Source organism: Anolis carolinensis, chromosome 5 (genome assembly GCF_035594765.1).
Source record: "Anolis carolinensis isolate JA03-04 chromosome 5, rAnoCar3.1.pri, whole genome shotgun sequence".
Classification (NCBI taxonomy): Eukaryota; Metazoa; Chordata; class Lepidosauria; order Squamata; family Dactyloidae; genus Anolis; species Anolis carolinensis.
The window spans coordinates 184,195,477-184,221,608 of NC_085845.1; the positions used below are offsets into that span (position 1 = coordinate 184,195,477).

At 41.2% G+C, this 26,132-nt stretch overlaps 1 protein-coding gene across 3 annotated transcripts in view; it reads left to right on the plus strand.

The window, feature by feature from the left end:
• The first annotated feature begins 20,662 nt into the window (after nt 1–20,662).
• syt10 (synaptotagmin 10) overlaps nt 20,663–26,132 on the plus strand; it is a 63,540-nt gene continuing 58,070 nt past the window's right edge. Inside the window, exon 1 of one of the 3 annotated variants that reach the window (XR_010006895.1) lies at nt 20,663–21,317. Coding sequence is in view for 1 of the 3 variants with exons in the window: in XM_003228605.4 (XP_003228653.1) it covers nt 21,167–21,317 (151 nt within the window). In the remaining 2 variants the exon portion in view is untranslated. The remainder of the gene's footprint in view (nt 21,318–26,132) is intronic. The other 2 variants (XM_003228605.4, XR_010006896.1) reach the window with 2 other exon arrangements.

Consider the following 26,132-nt stretch of genomic DNA (forward strand, 5'->3'; position numbering starts at 1 on the left):
ATCCATTACATGGAAGTGTAGATGTGGCCTTAGATTTCTTTGGAGTATATTTTAAATAAACTAAAAAATAGATGTGTGTACAAAAAGGGAGATAATAACATGTAGTAAACAAAACCAAACCTGAATCTGAACTGCAAAACCTCAACATTATTTTCTACAATAATAATTGATTTGGGGGAAACCAACAAAATACCACAGAACAGCACAATCTGGGAAATTGTTGTATACTTTTCTTCCATCTGTCTAATATAAAATGAAAAGGCTACTCTTGCTATTTATTGTAATTATTACCCAGAAAATTAGCCTGCTCTACAACATGACATATAAAGTCTGGATGTTAACAGCTGCCTAAATTATTATTCAAGTATTCATGAATAGCTCCAAGTTAATAAGGTTAAATCATAAAAACATTCTCATTTGCCCTGCAATCAGAAATGCCATGCCTATAAAATTTAGATCTCATGTCTTGTCTCTTGTGACCATGTTGTATTGTGCAGGAGAAGCACTGTGCAGAGCAATGTGACAGACTGATAATCTTCCACTGCTCTTACCTGATGGAATGAAATGTGATGCTTCAACTGGGGGTAAGAAAGGTTCTGCAGATAATAACAGTGCCTTGTGAAGTTGATAGAATCATAGATATGGATGGGGCTGCAGGATGTCCTTTCAGATATTTAAAAATGACTATTTCAGCATTATTATATGGTAGAAGTCAGTAGGAATAGATGGAGGACTGCATTCCAGATGGATAGACTCAACACAGCCTTATGTCTGCAAGAACTGGTGGCAGGGTGACTTGGAGATCAATCATCATAGATCCAAGTTAACCTTAATGGCAGTTATGCCAATGCCCAGTCTTTTTTCCTCTAAGTTCAACCTATTAAGACCTCTAGGGGTTAGTTTTTCAAAGGGCATGGTTGTCAGGCCTTTTATTATTGTGGTCACCCGCTTCTGAACATGCTCTGGATTGACAATATTTTTTTTTCAGATGTGGCATCCAGAACTGGACACAATATTCCAGATGAGGCTTGGCTAAAGCTCAATAGAGTTGTTCTAGTACTGTTCTCAATCTTGGTGCTCCTGTTGATGTAGCCATGAGTCTTCTAGTTCTAGTCTTCTAGTTCTTTTTCACATATACTGTAATCACACCTGGTGTCCCCCATGCAGCATTTATACATAGTTGTCCCTGCACCCCACGGGGCCGGGCTGTGGCACAGGCTGGTGAGCAGCCTGCTGCAATAAATCACTCTGACCATGAGGTCATGAATTTGAGGCCAGCCCGTGGCGGGGTGAGCACCTGTCAGTTTAAAAATTAAAAAATGGCCCCTGCTCATTACTGACCTAGCAACCCGAAAGATAGTTGCATCTATCAAGTAGGAAATAAGATACCACTTATAAAGTGGGGAGGCAAATTTAACTAATTTACGACGTTGGGATGAGGAAGTGCCATCACAGTGGATGATGAAGCAGCTGCTCCCCCCTGTGGCCAGAATTGAACATCCCCTCAGGAGAAGGTTAAATTGCCTCTGCATCCGTCTCTGTCTCAATTCTATGTGTATATGGGCATTGAATGTTTGCCCTATATGTATATAATGTGAGTCCCCTTTGGGGTGAGAAGGGCAGAATATAAATACTGTAAATAAATGAATAAATAAATTTGTTTCAGCCAATTTCTACAAGTTTATCTCTGCATACCTAAACATGAGGTCAAATGTTTCTAGACTTTGAATTTGTGCAGGGGTTGTGCAGGATAATGAAACCTGTTAAAAGCTAATGTCAAATTCTTGGTGTACTTTTATAGTTATAGTGCAGTTATAGTGCAGTTAAGGACAGTCTTGCTCATTTTATTAAATGAAGCCCTGGACTTTTTCCCCAAGGCCCTATCCTTATGGCACCATTTGCTTTTGTCTGTAACAGACATTGACACAGAGTGGCATCAGTGCTCTTCTCTTTTCTCTACCAAATATAGGCAGTTCATAAGACACAGATAATCTATCAACCTGCAGCCATACATAAAGCACAGTCATAATGTATAAAAAGCAAAACAGAACAAAGCTGGTTATTATGTTGAGCAACATACCAAATGAAATTACTGTCAGAAGCAATACATTCAGAAATGATCAGAAAGTTAACGCAAAGCACACCACTGAGAAGTGACAAACCTTGTGAAGAACGTGTTTCCTTGGAATGGTGATGGTTCTCCGGATTTGTTGGATTCCACTTCCGATAAGACCTCAACTTTTTCTATGGTGGCTAGAGCAGATAGAATGTACAGGCAGTCCCCAAGTTACAAACAAGATAGGTTCTGTAGGTTTGTTATTGAGTTTCTATGTAAGTCGGAACAGGTCCATTAATTAAGTGTAACTCCAGCCATAGATAGATAGATAGATAGATAGATAGATAGATAGATAGATAGATAGATAGATAGATAGTTTTGAATAGCATAGGGAAGGGTCACCCCTGTGGTATTTGTTTTGCTGTCTGTACCACTCTTCAGAAGATTTCACCTCACTTTCTGTCCCTATAATAATTGAATTTAGAAAAAAAAATAAGATAGTTGTGGAAACAAGAACTGGTGATAAAGCTTCAATGTAGACACCTTCCTAGGGATAGATTTCTCTCACTTCCTGTTGGCTCACCCCAATTTGTTGTAAGTCAGATGTCTGTAACTCAGGAACTGTCTGTATAAGCCCCCCCCCCAAAAAAAATCATTTTAAAATGTAATGGCTTTTCATTCTGTTTATTGAATTTCAGGTATCAGGATGACATACTAAAATTATAACTATTCGTTTTCTTTAATCAAATTCAATACTTGACCCCCCCCCCCAAATGTCTGTACATTTTTATAAAACCAGAAGAAGAATTGCAATCATAAATAAATAATTAAAAAGACCAGATTTTCCCAGCTGTCCCCTTTTTCTTCCCAAATAGCCCTCTGTAAACGCATTTGCCATACTTTGAAGATTTCAGTGCAAGTAGTTTAAGACAGAATCTTGAAAAACATGTCTTTTGACTTCTAACTCATGTAAATTTTAAAAATTGTGGAAGCATCCTTGCATTTCTCCCATTAACATTGTTTTATGAGTGAGTAGGTCAGAAAATGATTTACAAGAATCTTTATATAATATGACATTGTACAGAGAAATGTATGCAGCATGTGTTTGTTCTTATTAGCATCTCCAGACCATGCAAAATTCAATTTTAAAACCAGGGCCAGGAAAGGGAGTCTTGACTTCTGCTGAAAAGGCTGGAGGATTGGTTGGTGGGGGCCAGGCTATATCTGGCTACTTCCATATGCAGGGTGCCTGACTTTGTGGCAGTAGAGATAATTAAGAAATAATGTCAGTGGACTAGAACAATGTCACAGGATAATGCTGTCCTGCTGCTCCATAAATGTTGTAGAGCAGTTCATTCATCAAGAATAAATGTCAAGGCAAAAAGAAATGAATTTTAAAAACTAGCATAATCCTTTCTTTCACAGTGTTCAGCATTCTCTGTCCATAGCTCTGTCAAAAAGAAATCAGTTTTCATAAGTATGGGTAGAAAGAAAATTGTTCATATTTTGAGGATCACTTGATGGTACAACTGTAAAATAATGCAAACAAGCAATAGTTCTTTGACTCTCAAAGCACAATGGTAATTAGAGTAAACAACAGAAAATCCAGAATGCCCCACAATATCCCCAACACTCAATTGAATGCTTCCATTGAGAATTAGTGATGGGTGCAATTTTTGTCTCACTTCATTTTTCATTAGAATGAACCAAAATCTACAAATTTATTCATATTCAAGATGAAAATAATTTGAGGCTTACAAAAATGCAAGAGAAACAAAACCTAGATTTGTTTATCAAAACCTAGGGCTTTTGAGCAGTTTGAGCAAATATCAGTGTCAAATAAGCATTGCTTTCATCTCCAAGGTCGAGTTGTTTGGATTTTGCACAGAATAAGTTCTGAATTTCATAACCATCTTGAGAGCCACACAATTTGTTATTGTCCTGTTTTGTTCCTGAAACACCTTATAACACAATTAGAAGTAATTTAAAAAGCTTTACTTCGGGAAAAATTAATAATAATAATAATAATAATAATAATAATAATAATAATAATAATAATAATAATACAGTAGAGTCTCACTCATCCAAGCTAAACGGGCCGGCAGAAGCTTGGATAAACGAATAACTTGGATGATAAGGAGGGATTAAGGAAAAGTCTATTAAACATCAAATTAGGTTATGATTTTACAAATTAAGCACCAAAACTTCATGTTATACAACAAATTTGACAGAAAAAGTAGTTCAATATGCAGTGATGTTATGTTGTAATTACTGTATTTACAAATTTAGCACCAAAATATCACGATATATTGAAAACATTGACTACAAAAATGACTTGGATTATCCAGAGGCTTGGATAAGCGAGGCTTGGATTAGTGAGACTCTACTGTAGTAGTAGTAGTAATGCAAACAGCAGTAAAGGAAATGAAAGATAAAGTCCCAAAGCAATGCAACGTCTTACAGCAGGCATGAAACAAAAGTCTTTGACAACAAGTCTTCAGAGCAGACAGGAGCAAGAGTCTTTGGCAAAGAAACTTACAGTATACAGGAACAAGGGTCTTTGGCAAGAGGTCTTTTGCAAAGCCAACACTGGAGGTGTAGCACAGAGACCGTAACACAAACGTACCAAGTAGGTCAGTTGCAGACAGCGCTGACTACTGGCTTCACTGCTAATTTATAGCCCTGAGCTCCCAGCACAGATGTTCCTAGGGTGAGGTCTGATTGCTCAGCACTTTTGTCATAATTCTAACTGACCTTCTTTCTTCTTTTGCCCTGGAATGTATGGACTCGTAGTATATTTTCCTCACCTTCACCTTCCTCCTCAACACGTGGCCTCTTCAGTAGTCCGCAACAGTTATGCATTAAAAATAACTAAGTTCCACTGAAGCAGGAAATCACATCTACACATACGTGTTGTCCTAATACTTTTGGGAAAAACTTAAACAAAATATCCTGCTTATGTGTATATGTACCTGAAGGGCTTTTCCAGCTCCCCACATACCACAAGGTGAGTCCATCAAGAGAAGACAATACCAGTCAGAAAAGTTAATCTTATCAACAGAAACTTCAATCTCCTAAGGGAGATTGCATGGTTACTACATTTAACAAACCCAATTGCTCTCAGGTTAAAGGGCTGTCTGGAACCAACCTGACTGTGTCATCTTTGATTGAGCCTATCTACCTGTCCTTATTCATTTTAGATGAGCTCTGGACTTTTCTTTTGCATCTGAGCATATCAGCAGCTGAATATCCTTTCAGTCTGAAACTAGTTGCATTATTAGATCTAGCACTATTTATTCTTGTTCCTGGCTCTTATATAATTGCGGAGGAGAGCATATTTCTTAACAGAAGGATCTGGTCTGACAGGAGGCTCAATACCAAAGCCCCACTAATCTTTAAAGTTAAGCAGATTCAAGGCCTGATTAGTACTTGGAAGGATAAATGCCAAGTGCCTTAGGCTGTATTCAAAGTAGAGAAATGGCAAACTACCTCCAAGTATTGCTAAGAAAACATTATGAAATTAATAGGGCCACCATAAGTCAACAGGTGACATTGTCTGATATGGGAGTAAAAGGTTTGTCAAGTGTGTGCACAAATGGAAAATACAAGATCCAATAACACAGATTCTAATGGTACAAACCCAGATGCACCTTTGAAATATGGAGTCAGAGAAAGCCTTGTAGGTGAAATAGTTCAACTTCATACTTGATGCACTAAATTCAGAACTCATTCATCCTCAAAGGCGACTGTCCAAGTTTTACTTGAGATGACAATGAAAAAGAATTAACCAACATGTCAAATTGTATCAAAGGTACTTAACCTAAAGTTATCCTAGAAGTGAACACCTGGTTCACTTTTGATCCCAAATATGTTTGACCAGACTCTGATTAAGAATACCAGTTACAAAATAAAAGCCAGTGATCATGCTGGCTGAAGAAATCTGTAAGCTGTAGTGTTTTGAAAGTATTTTTCAAGCTCTGATAAATTATTGTTAAGAAAACTGTGCAATAAAATTATCTTTTAGGAGATCGCAATAATTTTCTATGTTGCCCTAATAAAATCTCAGCTTGATGCTCAACATGGATTCAGAAGTTGTGTATTAGATTAGTTTCACCTGAGGAAACAGCTCTGCTTATCATACATGCTTAAGAAGTATATGATGTATATTTAATCTCTGAATCAACAAATGTACAGTCATCTGCAATTATTAATATTTTCAGTCGGACCTGCATCCTATTACGAATATGGGAGAGAGATAAATTAATTTTATGCTTGAAGATGCCAGATGTGGGCATCTGTGCAAGAAGCATTTTATAGAAAAGAGACAAGACAAGAAGAAATTGTTAACTTATCAAGATCTCCTACAAAATGTACAGAGAGAATACAGGATTAAAGAGAACAATGATTGCAGAGGGTTTTGGTTTTCAGTAGTTTTCTCATTTACAGTTAATGGAGGGATTCAGGTAAGACAAACAATTACCTGGTTTTGAACTGAGTGAGTTGGAATTTGAGGTGCCATTATGTGCTAATAATTAACATTTAATTGCTACAATGTACAAGATGTTATTGAAATGGGAAATGGCAGATGAACAAGTTAGAACACATCACAAAATGGACACAAATGTTGGGCATAATATAATGTTGGACCAATGGGAGAAAATGTGGAACGAGGGATTTAAATGTAAGTTATGTTATAATTTGAACAAGAATTTTTATAAAATGATGTATCGATGCTATATGACTTCTGAAAAGCATAAGGTAATTCAGAAAGTTTTGTGGGAAAATATCCAGTTAAAACCTGATAGTTTTTTATTTGGTCTGACTGAAATAAACTACAATAAACCGTTGCAGTATATGATCACAGCAGCCAAACTGTTCTACATGCAGAAATGAAATAACCAGCAACACCAACAACAGTGCACTGGATGATAAAAATGATGGACTTGGCAGAGATGGACAAATTAATATGACTGGAAACCTTCTATTCACTTTTTGCACAAGAAAGAGAAGGATTTGACAATGTTGAGTTTTGAAGAATTATTTGAGGAAAGTGGGTTGTTTGAGAAAGGAGTAAACATTGGGAGGCATAGGGTGAAGCTTATGTTATTTTCCATTGGCCAGGTGAAGATCAATCAGAGGTCATCTATTTTTTCTTTTATTTTTTCTTTCTTTTTTTTTCTTGGCATTTTTTGTTTTTGTTCTGTATTTCTTTTCTTGATTCACTTTTTTGACTTTTAATATAACTTTTAAAACTTTAAATAAAGTTAATTAAAAATCAACTTGATCAGGCTAAATTAAAATTTCAATAGAGCTACTGAAAAATCTATTGGAAAGAGTTCAGGACAAATTACAAAGGCACTCCCATTGTATCTCCATGTTGGCTGGCTAATAGCCTGTTAAGTTTACTACCATCCTTCATCCATTGCCTTGTACTTTATTTGTTAGAAGCAGGTAAATCTAGGTTTTCCCCCACCTGTACACAGCAGCTGATAGGAATTGTTGTTCTCTAACTTCAAAGTGTTTTTGAATTATAGTGAAACTTAAGGTAAAGCTATCACGGGGTTTTGTTGGAAAGATTTGTTCAGAGGGGTGATTGCCTTTGCCTTCTTCTGAGGCTGAGAGAATGTGGCTTACCCAATGTCACACAGTAGGTTTCCATGGCTACTTGAGGATTCATATCTTGGTCTTCAAAGCTATAATCCAAACCTCACTATACCACACTGATTCTCTGATAACAAGACTATAACAATAAGCTGAATCAAAACAGCTTATCAAAACATACTAGAGTTTTTAGTTGTTTCCTTTCCCTGAAAATTACTACCACCTCTCCTCTAGAGTAGAATAAACCCAAAGCAAAAAGGAGATTGAAGCATGCCAAGAAAAAAGAGCGGTTTTTAAGGAGACCCAGGGAGGATAGCTCCAGGAGGTCATTGTTCTTCCTTACCTGGAAATGGGAAGTCTCCTTAAAATGCCTTGGAAAGAGTGTGTGGTGTGGTGTGGTGCAGGCCCTGGAGAGAAAGTGCACGTGCCTGGTGCAGCGCCTCTCCTCTAGAATAGAAACAGCTTTGAAAAGCCTCCTTAAAACCCTCATGCCTGCCAGCAGGACCTCTCCTCTAGAGTATAAGAAACAGCTTTAAGAAGCCTCCTTAAAGCATGTGTGGCTGCCTACAGCACCTCTCCTTTAGAGTGAAAACAGCTTTAAGAAACAGCTTTAAAATGCCTTGGAAAGAGCATGTGGTGTGGTGCAGGCCAAGGAGAGAAAGTGCTCACACCTGTCTTTATTGCCTGTCCTCTAGAGTAGAAACAGGATATAAGGGCAAAAAATGCCTAAAATGATGGGAGGGGGATCAGATAGAAAATAAATCTTTCATTTTTCCAGATCGAAAACAGATTTCTGTCCTCCCAATTCTGGGTGGCTCCTGAAAAATGGAAACAGGAAAATGGAAACCGAAACAGATCATGGTTTACCCGGATTGCACAAGCCTAAAACACACTGTATTTACTATTTATAACATACGTGTGTACCTTAAAGTTGCCTGCAGACTTATGGCAACCACATGAATTTTCCCATCATTTTAGGCATTGTCTTATGCAAGGAATACTCAAACGTGGTTTTAAACAAGTTTCTTCTACTTAAATATAGCCTTAAATATGCAGTATTCATTGACTTCCTCTGAAATTAGAGATAATGCAGGGTCGTCATAGGTGTCTATGCATTCAAAATTGTTCATCAACTTATAGTGACCCCATGATTTTTCCATGGGGTATTCTTATTATTTTGCCAGTTTCTTCCTCTGAAATATAGTCTACATATAGCACCTGCTACTTGTCTGTCTCCCATCAAAATACTACCTGGGACAAAACCAGCTGCCTTTAGGGTGAACCCATCAATGACTTTTCACATTTTAAATTGCTATGCAAGTTATAGATATATGACTTCAATCATGTTTTGGGTTCCTTGGTCAATCTAGACTCCCATCATATTTTCCATCTCCTTCCATGGACAATTACCTCTCCAGAACCCCCAAGGAATGGGAATTCACCTTTGTTGTTGGGCGCAACCTATATCTACCCACCAAATCCACATCCACTGCACCCACATCCTTTTCTCTTTCTCCTTCAACTCACCCTTGAGGTTTCCTTATTAGGAGATCTTAAGGAGCAATATAATCAGTCTGGGAAATGATTGCTGTCTGTGTCTGGATCAAATTGCTACTACATTTTCAGAAGTGTGTAGATTTGGTCCACTTATGAAGAACATTGCTTTGATTAGGACATCTCCCAAATCGGTTTTAGCCAGCCAATTTGATTCAAGACTCAGCAGAATTCAAAACACAACCTTAAAGATTACTGACCAAAGGCCATTCTCAGTCTTACATAAGGAGGGATATGATAGAGATTTGTCAAATTACGAAAAACTGAAAACAGAGAAGATTAGATTTTCTCTAATAGTAGCATTCAGGCTTGTCCAGTGAAACTTATTTTAGTGGCGATGCAAGACAGACAAAATGAATTTCACACAGTCAGGTAATTAGCTTAAGGAATTTGTAGTGACACAAGTGATACAATAGTTCATACAATATCTATCTATCAACAGCTGCTAGATGTGATGACTATTTACAATCTGAAGTCAGAACATCCATGAACATCAGCTGCTAGATAGTAAATATCTCATCTAGGTGGTTTTCCAAAGCATCAGGCATCTTTGTACAGCAAAGCTGACAAACTTTTTTTTTTAGAGTTGTGCTCTAATTTTCCAAAGCTATGCTTTCCAGAGGCATATGAAAAAGGATCTATTAAACTAGACCAACTTAATTGCTGGTATTTAAATCCAATTCATTCCCTACCATGCTAGAATATTTTAGATAATGTTGTAGAACTGTTGGTCTTTGCAACGGTATGGGTGGTTTTGTTTGTGTTTTTTGTAGAGACTTACCCATATTCCTAGACCAACCTTGTTTACCACAGAAATTACCATTTCTTTGAAGCCACTGGAACAATTAATGTAATGTCTGGAGTTGATTTCCATTTGTAAATTGATGGTTCTTAGTTCTGATTCTCTTTGAGAGGTAAATTGAATATGTTTTCATTTCTCCTGAATGTGGTTTTTGATCTAGAATTGGATGACATGAGGATGGCCTAAATGTGGATGGAATTGTATGTGTCAAGCATTTCTGGTATCAGAGTGGTAGAAATATCAGTTGGTGGCTTCCATTTAAGTAGGATGATGATCTGCTCTGGTTTTTAATCTGAAATTTAAATGATTAGACCCAAAGTGCTGAATGCTGCCCTCAAAATAGGTAGAGGTTTCCCCTGACATTAAGTCTAGTCGTGTCTGACTCTGGGGGTTGGTGCTTATCTCCATTTCTAAACCGAAGAGCCAGCATTGTCTGCAGACACCTCCAAGGTCATGTGGCCAGCATGACTGTATGGGAGCACCATTTTCTTCCCACCAGAGTGGTACGTATTGATCTCACTCACATTTGCATGTTTTCAAACTACTAGCAGGGCCGGCCCAAGGAAATTTTCAAGTGTAAGCGAAACAGGATTTTGGTCTCCCCCCCCCCCCCCCAAAAAAAACCCAATCACCGAGAAATAAAAGGTAGAAGGTAGAGATGAATAGAATGGATAAAAGAGTTTACCTTACAACCAGAAGTTTATTAACAACATTATGTTCATATAGTAACATTACATAGAATTAACACCAATCTTGCATTTTAATAAATAAATATTTTAATAAACTTTGCAACAATTTTAATTTTTTTGTTATTTCTAGTCTACAAGTACTACACAAAGGTTTCCTGGTCATGATATCTCTTCAGAAGAATTTTCAGACTTCGGACTAGCTTCAGATCAGTTTTGTTTGGGAGAACGCAGCCCCAGGAGAATAGACACTTCCTTTCTCAGGAAGTGAACTCTTTTCCTTCAGAAGTGCCACGCCAGCGTGGACCATTGTAATGGGTGTAGCAAAGCAGGGGAAATCCAGTCATGAATCAATCAGGGCCAGCTAACACCACCCAACAAACTATTCCCATCATCAAAGTCTGGTAAATCCTCTGTTTTCCAACGGCCACAGACGGCAGAAGCACATACCATATCGCAAAGAACACCACTCTGAAAACGGGAATTCCAGACAGGAAACAATCAGGGCCAGCTAACACCTCCCAACAAAAAATTCACTCAGAGAGGAAACAGCCTGGCTGTAAATCTGCAAAGCCATTACATCCTTATCATTTTTCCTAATTGCAGCATTCATACTTGCCTCTAACAGACAAAAAAAAACAATCAGAAATATTGTATATTCACAACCTTTAAGAAATAATATCCCCTGATGGCACAGCATGTGAAAGCACTGAGCTGCTGAAATTCTGGACCGAAAGGCTGCAGCAGGTTTGAATTGGGGGACCAGAGTGAGCCCTCACTGTTAGCCCCATGCAGTCATCCCACATGACCTTGGAGGAGTCTACGGACAACGCTGGCTCTTTGGCTTAGAAATGGAGATGAGCACCAAACCCCAGAATCAGACATGACTGGACTTAATGTCAGGAGGAAAACATTTACCCTTTAGGGTTGTTGTATGTCTTTCGGGCTGCGTGGTCATGTTCCAGAAGTATTCTCTCCTTACGTTTCGCCCACATCTATGGCAGGCATCCTCAGAGGTTGTGAGGTCTGTTGGAAACTAAGCAAGAGAGGTTTATATCTGTGGAAGGTCCTGGGTGGGAGAAAGAATTCTTGTCTGTTGGAGGCAAGTGTGAATGTTGCAATTAATCACCTTGATTAGCAGTGAAAAGCTTGCAGCTTCAAGGTCTGGCTGATTCCTACCTGTGGGAATCCTTTGTTGGGAGGTGTTACCTGGTTGTTTCATGTCTGGAATTCCCGTTTTCAGAGTTTGTTTCTTTATTTACTATCCTGATTTTAGAGTTTTAAAATGCTGTTTGCCAGATTTTGTTCATTTTCATGGTTTCCTCCTTTCTGTTGATATTGTCCACTTGCCTCCTCCTTGCCCAATTCTCCCTTCCTGGACGCGGCCGCAGGTCGCCAGGGCGAGCTGCGGCCGCGTCCAGGAACTAAGGGAGGATTGGGCGATCTCTGCTGTGTGCGTGCACACAGCAGAGATCGCCCAATTCTCCCTTCCTGGACGCGGCCGCAGGTCGCCAGGGCGAGCTGTGGCCGCGTCCAGGAACTAAGGGAGGATTGGGCGATCTCTGCTGTGTGCGTGCACACAGCAGAGATCGCCCAATTCTCCCTTCCTGGACGCGGCCGCAGGTCGCCAGGGCGAGCTGTGGCCGCGTCCAGGAACTAAGGGAGGATTGGGCGATCTCTGCTGTGTGCGTGCACACAGCAGAGATCGCCCAATTCTCCCTTCCTGGACGCGGCCGCAGGTCGCCAGGGCGAGCTGTGGCCGCGTCCAGGAACTAAGGGAGGATTGGGCGATCTCTGCTGTGTGCGTGCACACAGCAGAGATCGCCCAATTCTCCCTTCCTAGACGCGGCCGCAGGTCGCCAGGGCGAGCTGCGGCCGCGTCCAGGAACTAAGGGAGGATTGGGCAATCTCTGCTGTGGCGCTACGGGCTGCTGTCGACGCCTCGACAGCGCCCCTAGCGGCCAGCGCCCGAGGCCGCCGCTTCAGCAGCCTCATACGTCCAACCGGCCCTGACTACTAGGTTGGCAGAAGCTGGGGTTAACAGCAGGAGCTCACCCCACTCCCCAGATTCAAGCCACCAACCTTTTGGTCAGGAAGTTCAGTAGCTCAGTGGTTTAACCTGCTGTGTCATCAAAGGCTTCTCAAAATAGGTTTAGCACTTTGGATATCTTCTTTAAAGTTGGCACTAAAGCTCAGAGTGGATCTACCAATTGCTATAAGTTATCAATTTCCACTCCAAAATAACCAGGTTCATAACCTGAAAATACCCTACTTGAGACTTCTTCTGGCTGCTCAAATTGAGATAGTGCCTAGACATTTGATAATAAAGATGTGGCCATTGTCATCTTGATAACCTTCTGTCTTAATGGTTGTAGTGTCTGTTGTCGATGGTAGTGTGCTTTATCTGAACTGCTCTTTAAATTTGTTTTGATGCTCATTCAGCATCTGAAAACTCTGGTTCCTGGTTTAGCCAAAGAGTCAAAACATGGTCTGATGACAATACCAGCTTTGTACAACCTTTATTTTTTTTATCTCTTTGCTTCCTGACTAGACCAAAAGTATTCTTATTTACCTTTAAAACCCTTTCTGATCTGGGTCAGATCCCTGAAGGAGTATTTTATCCCAAATAAGATCTATGTAGTACTGAAAATCCCTTAACAACCTAGCCATTTAAAGACTTGCTTATTTTGACAAGCTTTTCGTAGTTCCAGTAACTGTTCAGTGGTATTCCTTTTTAAGTCATTTATAAACTCACTCTGAACTCCAAGGGTTGCTAAACACACAAAGGGGGAGAGAAGATTGTGCTTGTTGGCTTGGCCAATAACATTCATATTTTGAGCAAAAGGTGTAAACACTGTGCACATGAAAGCTTTATACCTGTGTTCAGGAAGCTTGACTGTAAGGTTTATTTTATTCTATCCCACTTTTCTTCCAGAAATGGGATCTCACAACAATATTAAAAATTAGCTATAATGAGAAACAAAGTATGTTATCATAACATAACGCAATGAAACCAATCAGATTAGAATAACAATTAGATTCAAAGTGAAAACACATCAGACACATACGAGAGGCCCCTTTTTTCACAAGGCAATCAAGAGCCAAACGTCTGCCTGAATAAAAATGACTTTGCCCTCCAGCAGAAAGGAAACAGAGAGGAAGCCAGTCTGGTTTGGAAAAAGTCACCTGCTGTGCTTGTGAGAGTGGCAAGACCAGGATCTAAAGGGCCTTCCCTTAAAATCTTAAAACCTTCATAGGAAAATATGGTATTTTCATAGCAAAATACATCCAAGTTTTAGTAGGCTTTGTAAGCCACAAAATGCCTAGAAATAGACTGGTAGTCAACTAGTGATGTTGTAACTATGAAACTTGTTCCTACCAGCTATGGGAAACATTCTCATTTCAGCGCTTTGCACATGTATTTCCCACCTACTCTAAAGTCTATGCAAGTATAGTCGGATGGATGAGCAACTCTGTTTGCACCTCTGACTGAATGAGCACTCAGCTGTAAGTGCAATAAACATGACCTTACTTTTCACACATGCTCATATATGAAGACATTTGCAAGGTTAATGTCTTTTTGTGGTTGTCATTGGTTTTTCACTGCTATGGACAGTATGGATTGAGGCTCCTTTTTCCAGAAATCAGAAGACTCCAGAAACTTAAAATGTTTGCTCCTGCCACAATTAACCACATTGTGCAACATACCATATCAAATACTCACGGAATGTTTCTCAAGGAGCTGACTGTATTTTCAGAAATTTAACGGGAGAAAGTGAAGCTCTTGGTCCTGCGGCTTGACTTACATAAAGTCCCTGTAAAAAACAGGTGTCAGGGAGGGAAAAGACCAAATGCATTCAAATGCCTTGGACACAGGCCCCTTCCACACAGCTGAATAAAACTCCACATTATCTGCTTTACATACAGCAGTGTGGACTCAGATAACCCAATTCAAAGCAGATATTGTGGGATTTTCTCCCTTAATATTCTGGGATATAGGACCGTGTGGAAGGGCCCTTGTGGGATGTCAGAAAGCTCTGGGTGTCCAGACAATCCAGGTGCCTTGGAAACTGGCACAAATGGTGTGAATAGGCTTCTCATAGGCCCAAACCTATATGTGGTCCTCAAACCCTCCCCTGGCCCAATTTTTAATCATCCACTCCCTGGCTTCACTTTCAGGGTTTCATTTGGACAGCATGGAGCAATCACCAATGAAGACAGAAGTCAGAAAAATGCTCCAGAATTGCCTGATTTGTCCATGTGGGTTAGATGTTCTTGGGTTTCTAGACTGGGAGATACCGTTCATAGTTCTCCAGAGATCTATCACCAGTCAGATCAGCCAGCCCTGGGGACATCCACACAATTACATAATTACACATGTTACACAATTTTGATAATTTGCTAACAGCGATTTCACAATACAGCCATGGCTTTGTTGCACAGAATTTACAGTTTGGTAAGACAAGCAGAATTCTGTGAACTGTAGCATTAGAGCTCCCTGGCAAAAAAAAAAAAAAATAGATCCCAGGAATCCATATGATGGAGCTGTGGCACTTTCAATGGTATCAAAATATTATAATTGTGCAATAAGCTACACTCTGGGAATAATGAGATGTGTACTAAAATTAATTTGGTTCTCTAGGTGATCTGTCTCTGCCTCCCAGCCAGAGCTACCTCAACAAGTTTATTGGGAGGATAAGAAAGGTGAAAGGACGATGGAGCAGCTCCTTGGGAGAAAGGCAGAACTAATGTCATATAAATAAGTTCAAAAACTTAATGTCCTGATTTATTTCATGTGTAACTCCATCCTGTTCTGGCTAATATTTTTAGTACAATACTGAGTGGAGAACCTGAAGAAATATTTCATGTTTCCCAGCAACTAGGATAATTCCAGCCCACTCCTTCCAATATCCTCTCTTCAGATCCAAAATGACTAGCAGGTAAGAGAAACTGACATCTGATTCCAGCAGTACACCATCATATGTAATATGCTGATCTTTGCCCATAATAAATTTTACATTGCCTGATATGTAAGAATCCCTTGGAGCTATTCATCACAATTCACTTGGTGTATTGTTCTGGGCTGCTTTATGTCAGGCAGCCTGAAATTAAACAACAGCAAAAGCAGCTCAGATCCATTCAAAATCATTAGGAGTCTCAATAGGGCATAATGTAATGATATCCAATTCACAGAAGGATAGCCACAATATGGTAAATGAGCTGTTCAATTTAATATGCAAAATCACATGCATTATTTTAAGGAAAGGAACAACCAACAAATTAATTAACAGATACATTCCTGAAAAAAACTAGTTTGGTTTCAACCAAGCTTAATGGTTTTTAAAGAAAAGAATTCTGCAATTTATTTATGCTGGAGGAAAGTGAGTTAAGAACATATTTGCAAAACATTTATCATAAATGGATGAACTGTGGCATTGAAAAAAGGTTCAGGGTTGACACTTGGGAAGCTCTGTCTCGAACAATGTACTTTTCAGTTTAGATTGCTGCCTATCCTCAACCATCAATGTCTGAATAGGTTGGCAACAGCAAAATGATGGTTTAAAGAAAAACCAGTGGGAAAAAATTACATGTTCATTAAAATAGAAAATGCAGCATAGCACATAAGAGTGGCTCGTTCAGTGATGTATTGTGCAGTAAAAAAGAAGAGAGGGATGATTTTCCTCCTTCTCATATCATACTAGAATCTAGAGTCATTCAATTAAGTTAACTCGCAGAAGATGTGAGACAAACAAATGAAAGTACATCTTAACACAATGCACAGTTAATCTGTAGATTTTGATGCCACTGCTGATAATCTGTAAAATGACAACATGGATCTATGGAGGCTAAGTCTATCTTATGTACTAATATTGATTTCATTCTCCAAATGTGGATCCTTATACAGCCAAAACAACACCATCTATGAACAAGAGAAAGGCATCAGCACCCGGAGGAGGAGGAAGCTTGAAGTATAAATGGCTTTCAGTGGGAATTTATGCTCAGTGATGCTAGAATTTTAGCTGGCAAAACTGAAAAACTAGCAAGAAGGAACAAAAGAATAAACTATCCTGGATAGAGACAAGAGGGATTGGCTACATGCTGAAAACGCAATATCCTATTGGAGGTCCCAATTCTCACCAACTATATTAAGCATGGTGACTTCTGCACTAGAAATATATCGTTCAGAAGTAGAGCAGCAGTGATTATTTGGAGCTATGGGTGAAAGGGTCATTGCTTCTACACCCTGCTCATGTGCTCTCTATCAGCATCCACCTGGGGAGGAATCTCCTTCTTTGGAGATTTTTAGGCAGAGATTAGATTGCCATCTGTCAGGAGTTACCCTGGACCATGCTCTGACTTACAAGAAACACTGCTAGACTATCAAGCAAAAAGTGGACACTAGAAATAATACCATACGAAAACTGACTGGCACAACCTAAGGATCACAACCAGATACAGTGAAGACATCTGCCCTTGCGTTTTGCTACTCTGCTGCTGAATATGCATGCCCAGTGTGGAACAATTCTCACCATGTTAAAACAGTGGATGTGGCTCTTAATGAGACATGCCACATTATCACAAGATGTGTACATTCCATACCACTGGAGAAATTATACGGTTCAACAGGTATTGCACCACCTGAAATCCACCGAGAAGTAGCAGCCAATAATGAAAGGACAAAGGCAATGACATCTCTGGCCCATCCTCTGTTTGGATATCAGTCAGCATGCCAATGCCTTAAATCAAGAAATAACTTTCAATGATGTACAGTGATACCCTCAGAAACACCTCAGCAAGCAAAAGTGGCAGGCTAAAACCCAGAACCTCAATCCATGGCTGATACCGAATGAGAGACTCCTGCCTGTTACTGGGCGACTTGGAAGGTGCTGAACAGATTGCACGCTGGCACCACGAGATGCAGAGCCAACCTTAAGAAATGGGGGCACAAAGTGAAGTTCATGATATGTGAATGTGGAAAAAACCAAATTACAGACCACCTATTACAATGCAGTCTGAGCCCTGCCACATGCACAATGGAGGACCTGCTTATAGCAATACCAGAGGCACTCCAAGTAGCCAGCTACTGGTCAAAATGACATTTAGTAGAATGCCAAGTTTATAACTTTGTTTGTGTTTTTAAATACATTACAACTGTACCTTCGGTTCGCTTCTGACATGATAGATAGATAAATAAATAAACAGGAGTGATTTGATTGTATATTACTGCATGGCAGGGGATTGTACTGGATGACACTTGTGAGCTCTTCCATTTCTATGATGTTCTATAACTATAACTGGCCCCTCTAGGAAGCAGCTTACTGCAAGTGATAAGCAGTAAAAAAAAAAAAAAACAACAACAAAACAACAACAATGGAATGGCTAAACCTTGCTCCAAAGCCAGGTCCTCCATCTTTTCCCCTGATCGCATGGAAAATACAACTCATATACACTTTATTTCACGTATTCTAGGGCTGAACCCAAATATTCCAAAGTATAACATGATAGTAATGCTCTAATGCTATTCTTTCTGGCATCAACAAGACTGGCCTGTGGGAAATCAATAAGCATGCAAGAATTGTCTTGTTGGACCTCCTAAGGTCCATCTAGCATAGCATTCAATTTCCAATGCCATGCCTCTTGATTTATCACAGGCAGACTTTCTCTTTGGTTTGTCCCTCCAGCATTCACTGTCCAGATCCAAATTGTTATGATATATGGTTCTGGTGGGGTCGTTCTAGCTAAGGAAAACCCATCTTCAGCAAAAGCTTTCTTCAAACCTGCTGCCCTCCAGACATATTTGACTATAGCTCCCATTTTCCTAACTCCCCAATGCAGATAATTTTAAGATCTGACAGCCAGCACTCCCTTTTGTCCATCCTGAATCTATTGGCTCACAGCTTCCACAAGTATCCCTGACTAATGGTATTATGAGAGGAGACGGCTGGGACTAAAGGTGTGGTGATCACAGCTATTTTGTTTGTGCGAAAACACCTCTTCTGGACACAAGCCAGCCAAATGCAGGGCTTAACACTCCTGTCCTGAGGCATATTTCTGCCTTGTTCTGAGTGTCATCTCCTCCCCTTTATTCATTATTAATAATCAATTATTTATTAATGATTTGTACCAAAGATAATGGCTCTCATTGTTTCCTGTATGTCCAACTGTATTTTGAACTAAAAAAAACTTAGGAAACAGTTTTTTCGGTTGTTCAGGTCATCTCAAATTGAGATAAGATCAGGGAAAACAAAGAACTAATGCCATTGTTTCTCCTCGTCTTGCAACTCCAAAAGCAGGGATGAGAAACAAATGGCCCTCTAAGATATTGGACTACAACAGCCTGAACACACTATTATTCCATTTTAATGACAATGGAAGCATTTTATGGAGTGCTGGAAATTGTACAAGTTACTTTATCCAAAGTGCTTTGGACCATAATTGTTCCATATTTCAAATTTGTTCAGATTTTGGAATATTTGCAAATCTAGGAGCTAAACCTAAGCATGGAATCTACTTATGTTCTATAGACAACTTATGTGCATAGCTGGAAGATAATTTTGTGCATGAAACCAAGTTTGTGTACATTGTACTATCAGAAAGCAAAAATGTTGGGCAGCCCTGTGGACAATTCTGGAGCATTTCTGACAAGGACATTCAACTTGCAGTTTAGTTTAATGAGGCCCAAGAGCTCTCTGGCTGAGACTTCCCTAAACTGCAAATCCTGGGATTCCATGTAAATGTACAATAGGATTGAGATCTAGCTCTGTCCGTGACAGGGGATACATTTCCAAGGTAGAATGAATGCAGCTTGACACTACTTTAACTGTCATCACTCAATGATATGGAATCATGGGTTCAGTACAGGCATGGGCAAGCTTTGGCTCTCTAGGTGCTTTGAACTCCAACTCCCACAATTCCTAACAGCCTACTGCCTGGAGGGCCAAAGTTTGCCCATGTCTGGGTTAGTAGTATGGTGAGGCACCAGCTCTCTTTGGCAGAGAGGGCTAAAGATCTTTTAAAACTACAACCCTCATGATCCCATAGTATTTTGCTAGGGAGATAAAATGGTGCCAAACTGAATTCACTCTACAGTGGAGATGCACCCTGAATTGGTCACACAGCCTCTCTCATACTCTGAGGGTCCACCTAATAATAATAATAATAATAATAATAATAATAATAATAATAATAATAATAATAATAATAATAATAATAAATCTTTATTTATATCCCACCCCCTCTCCACAAGAACACTGCAAGATCCAGTTTTTCAAGTCCCTGAGGATGGTTTGTTTTTGTTTTTCTGTGTCAGGAGCGACTTGTACCAAGTCACTTCTGGTGTGAGAGAATTGGCCGTCTGCAAGGACGTTGCCCAGGGGATGTCCAGATGTTTTGATGTTTTACCATCCTTGTGGGTGGCTTCTCTCATGTCCCCGCATGAAGCTGAAGCTGATAGAGGGAGCTCATCTGCGCTCTCCCCGGGTTGGATTCGAACCTGGCAGCCTTCAGGTCAGCAACCCAACCTTCAAGTCAGAAGGCTTTAACCCACTACGCCATTGGGGGCTCCTCCTGCAGATGGTCGACAGAGTCTAATCTAATTTCCCTGTGGAGGAAGTTCCAGAGCCGGGAGGCCATCACCGAGAAGGCTCTCTCTATGGAAATATGGGAGTTGTAGTTTCACAAGGCCTTTAGCCTTCTCTGCCCAAGAGTGCTGATGTCTCAAAAAAACTACAACCCCCATGGTTCCTAGCACCGGGAATCGTAGTTCTACGAGGTCTTTAGCCTTCTTTTCCCAAACTTCAACCCTTAAGAGCCCACTGAGTCATGTGGTATCAAACTGCATTAATTCTACAGTGTAGAAGCACTCCTGGAGCGCATGGAGGAAGACTTCCCCGCAAATAGCACCCAGAGCGAGCCACGCCAGCCAACAACCCCCTCCCCTCCTTGCCGGGCCCCGACGGCTCCTCCTCCCTCTCCCCTCCCTGTTTTCTTTCCTTCCTTTCTTTCTTCCTTCCTTGCTTTCCCCCTTCGCCGTCCCTTTCCACACGGCGCTGGGCAGAACACCTCCACGGCGCGCGCATGCGCTCTCGGCCTGCACCTGTAGCCGCCGCATCTCCAGCCCCGCGCGGGTCTCCCATTGGCCAGGCCAAAGACCCCCCAAAAGGAAACCTCTCCCGCCGCCCAGCCATCCCGTGGAGATCCTTCCCTCCTCCTTCCTTCCTTCCTTCCTTCCTTCTTCTTCTTCCTTCCTCTCGACTTTGGGGTCTTGTTTCGGTGCCTGCGTCTCAAGCCCATCCTTGGCGACGATGCCCGTCCAAGAGGAAGGAGGGAGGGGGAGGCGACGGCGACTTCTTCGCTTGGCCAAGAGGAGAACCATGACTTAGAGCAAGAGGTTCCTTAGAGCAAAGGAAGAAGAAGAAGAAGACAATAGTAAGGACCTCCAGCAAGAGCAACAGCCCGCCGGGGAAGATGAGTTTCCGCAAGGAGGACGGGGTGGGCAGCCTGTGCCACAAGGCGCTGCAGATCATCTCCGAGCTGTGCCTGGGCGGACAAGTCGAGCTGGAGAAGTGCTCCGGCATCTTCCCGCTGGAGACCACCAACCAAGGTATAAGCCGCCCAGGTAGAGTCCCGACGCCTTTCCCGCGCGCGGTTTCTCTCCCCAGTTCACGCCGCTTGACCAGCCACGGCTCAAGGCTGTGGGATCTCGCTCAAGCAAAGGCAAGACTTAGTTGAGCGACAACTCCCTTGAGCGGGGCAGGCCAAGCGGTGCGGAGCGGCGTTCCTTCCGAGGTGCACCCTCTGCCTGCCGCCTCTCTCCCTCCGTCTCCGCGGCGAATATCCCTGCCTCTGCCTCGTTCGGAGAGGCGTGGGGTGAACTGAGCTGGAGGGGGGCACTCCTCGGAGGCGCTTCCTCGACTAATGGCAGCCGGGCTGAGTGGGCGTTGGGGAAGTTGGGCTGAACTTTCTTCCTTCCTCTCCTCTCCTCTCCCTGGAAGCAGCGCCTTGGCACCGTTCTGCATGGGTTTCTCTCAAAGGCTGCTTATTGTTGAGTGGTTGTGGTTGTGCTGGTGCTCTGTGGGGTGCATCTGCCAATGTGGAATGGATGCAGTTCGACCGCAGTGCTATAGGATCTTGGGATTTATAGTTTGGAGAGGCACCATCGCTCTTTAGCAGAGAAGGCAGAAGTCTGTAAAACTACTCTCACAGGGTTGTTGGGTGTGTTTTCCAGGCTGTATGGCCATGTTCCAGGAGCATTCTCTCCTGACGTTTTGCCCACATCTATGGCAGGCATCCTCAGAGGTTGTGAGGTATATAGGAAAAAACTAAACAAGGAAGATTTATATATCTGTGGAAGGCCCAGGATGGGAGAAGGATTCTGAAAACAGAAGAGTTCCAGGGGCAGCTAATGACTCTGAACAAAGTATGCCCCCAGGCAGGAAAAGCCAGGAGATGAATCTTTTCAATGCTAATTAAGGTGATTCACTACAACATTCACACTGACCTCCAACTTACAAAGAGTTTGTCTCTCGCCCTGGACCTTCCACAGATATATATAAACCTTCCTTGCTGAGTTTCTCCATACCTCACAACCTCTGAGGATGCCTGCCATAGATGTGGGCGAAATGTCAGGAGAGAATACTTCTGCAACATGGCCATACAGCCCAGAAAACATACAACAACCCTGAACTCCTATCTGTTGGAGGCCAGAGTGAATGTTGTAATAAATCCCCTTGATTAGCATTAATGGCCTTGCTTGCTTAATGTGTTGTCGAAGGCTTTCATGGCCAGAATCACAGGGCTGTTGTGCGTTTTCCAGGCTGTATGGCCATGTTCCAGAAGTATTATCTCCTGATGTTTCATCCACATCTATGGCAGGCATCCTCAGAGGTTGTGAGGATGCCTGCCATAGATGTGGGTGAAACATCAGGAGAGAATACTTCTGGAACATGGCCATACAGCCTGGAAAACACACAACAACCTTGCTTGCTTAGTTTTTTCCCATATACCTCACAACCTCTGAGGATGCCTGTCATAGATGTGGGCAAAATGTCAGGAGAGAATGCTTCTGGGACATGGCCATACAGCCCGGAAAGCACAACATCCCTGTGATCCTGGCCATGAAAGCCTTCAACAACACATATAACACTCACAATTCCATGCTATGGAGCCATGGCTGATAAAGTGGTGTCCTACTGCATTGATTCTACAATCTATACCAGTGGTTCCCAACCTTTTTTTGACCAGGGACCACTTGACCCAGGATCACGCTCCAAAAGAATTATGAATCAGTTTTTGGTCAACTTTAGATTCAGTTTGGTTATTTGAGGTGATTCAGAAAATTGCATTGGATAGACTACATCAGTAGTCGCCATCTGCTCACCCACAAAAAACCATATTTAGTAAGCCTCTGCACTATAAGAGAGTTTTGTGAGACCAGTCACTCTTGTTGCAACAGTGTAGTAACAGTGAGTTCACAGACGATATTTTAGTTCTTGCAGACCACTGGTGGTCCACAGACCACAGGTTGGGAACTACTGTTCTAGATGCATCCACTATTGTTTCGGGGTGTCATTGCATGTGTATGAAAAAGGGACCGCAGAAAGTCTATGCATAGATCAGAGAAGCATATTGGGGTTGGAAGTAATATTGGGGCTGGAAGCATATTGGGGTTGGAAGTAATCACAAGGACCACCCAGTCCAACCCCTTGCCATTCAGGAAAAGCACAATCAAATCACCCCAACAGATGGCCATCCTGCCTCTGTTTAAAAGCCTCCAAAGAAGAAGTCTCTGCCAGATTCTGAGTTATAGGACTACAACTACCGTTATTCTGATTGTCTGCCCTTCTTGCTGGTTCTGCTGGCAAGGGGCTCAAAAATAGCCTAGCCTTTGGTCCCAGTCCCAAACCAAAGGCATTCTTTCAAGGCTACTTCTTGGAAAGGAGAAGGAGAGGGCTTGAAGGGATCTGCCAAGGTGGGCAAGCATTGTGGAAAGGTTTCCCCTGCCCCTGACCATGGGAAATGGGAGGAATGGGAAGAAGGTCTTGCCAAGGTTCTCCTGATGTTGCAGGAGTTCATTTTCTTTCTCCATTCTTGCAAAAGAAAACTCTCCTGCTGGTTGACACATAGAATTGACATAGTGTAGTAGTTTGGGCACTGAACTGAGTTTCTGGAGACCAGGGCTCACATCCCCTCTTGGCCATGGAAATCCTCAGATGAGAGCAACAAATCATGTCAAGAAATGATTCTTTGGAAGCTTTTAAGCAGAGGCTGGATGGCCATCTGTCAGGGGTGCTTTGAATGTGATTTTTGTGCTTCTTGACAGGGGGTTGAACTGGATGGCTCATGAGGTTTCTTCCAACTCTGTGATTTTATAATTCTATAAAAAGCCAGTGATTGGGTAGCCAAAAGTTAGAAAATCACACAAGGTGACTTCAGAAAAAAACTTTATTTCTTTTATTTTCATCTGTCATCTAAATTCTCTTTGTAAAAAGGGGATAATATGGTTTAGATTCCATAGAAGGCAGGAATTCTGTGGATCCTTGATTAATTTGATCAGAAAAGAGATTTCAGGGGTCAATCATAAACCTGCTCCCTATATATGAGAGTTGGTACCATCATGTCCTTTTCTCTGCAGAAGTTCTGCCTCCTGTTTGAATGGTTGCAATAAGCAACAGATAGAGCAGACAAGCAAAGAGGGAAAGTTGTACTTGTTGAATTTTGTTTTGCTCTGTAGCCCTTTATAGCACCAAGGTTCTTCAGGGGGAGAGGGGGAGATTATTACCTTCTAAGAGGAGTTGTGATGAGCATACCCCATGTTTTGTAGTTTTAATCCCAAACATGCAAAAAAGTCAGTGCCTAATAATATCTTAGAGAGTCATTGTCAGTCAGCATTGGCAACACAGAACTGGAGAACTGAATGTTTTTGCTATGAAGCATGTTCCTAATGTTCCTATGAAATGTAGTGTGTATGTCCTCAAGGGCACCCTTATTCAATGTAGCTGAGTCTTGGGGCTCCAAAGAGAACTCTCAGAATAAATGATGGGTTTTTAAAAAGTAAATCCTTACCTTTTCTGCATCCACATTTGATTTTCTGACTACACAAACAGGAAAGCAAAGGAAGGAAAATTCTACTCACATTACCTGGGGAGAAGGAGAGATTTTAACTTTTATTATAAAACTCTGCTGGATGTTGGTTGGTCAGGCATGATAACGGATGTCATTGATTTAAGTTATTTTATGATCAGTGACTCTCTAACAGTGTTGTCTTTTGTAACATCAGAATCTGATGCTCTTCTCATGCTTACGGACAAGGCAACTGGTGGCAGGAATAATAACAGCATCAAACTACCTGTTGCTGCAGACAGACAGAAAAAGTTGCCTACAAGAAGAGGGAGAGATATGTGAAATGTGTGTGCATGTTTTGGGGAGATGGCCTTGTCCTTGTTGCTTTTTGAAGGAGGAAGAGATGCTTTGTTTTGTTTTATTATATTGCATAAGGACTTACAAAATACATTGATTATTCAAAGCATTGTCTATCCAGCCCAGTATTAGGCTGCTAACTGTGATCAGAGATGTGCTTTCCCAGCTCAGAAGAGAAGGGGCAAAGTATGTCCTGTGCAAATTGAGGATCCCAGATTTAGTCCTTGATTTTCTGCATATAATGAGTAACTCACAGGGAATTCAGGGGAAACTGGGTCCTGGCTTCCATGCAGTTGCCCATCCCTGCTTTTAAAAATGTCACAAAAATTTGGCAGAGAGCAAATGTGGTATAGTTGTTTGAATGTTGGTCTGTGCCTTTGGAGACCAGAGTTTGAATCCCCGCACAGCCATGGGAACTTATAAATAACCATGATTCAATCACCCTTGCTCAGCCTCAGAAGAACAAATCTTCTGAGGCTGAGCCAAGAAAACCCCATGATGGCTTTGCCTTGGGGTTACCATAAGTCAGAAATGCCATAAAAACAAACAACAGCAGCAATATTTTTGGCCAATGCAGAGTGTAGTATTGTTGGGACCAAGTTGTTGACAATTCATCTCTGAATACAATTTAAAGTTCTCTTATTGCTCATCCAGTTGAGACTCTTTGCACTTTTAAGATGATAAAGTAAGACTCTTTTCATTTGCTGTGCAGAAAACACTTAGTTTTCAACAGCCCCCTCCTTACTTGCTTTTAGGATGGCTCTAAAGACAAATTGACTATATTTTTTCCTTATATTAAACCCTCTATGAGAGTGCACTTGCTTGTTATAGCTGCATTTGCTTATTAGTGTTAATGCTTTTATTACATAGAAATGTTGGTGGTAATTTTTGAAAGCTGACTTGGAAGGATTTTCAGTCTTAAAAGCAGGATATAAAACAGTGGTAGCAACCACCAATGTGCACTGCCACCCTCTGAATTTTCACATTTATTCTTAGGATTCTTAGAATAGGGACA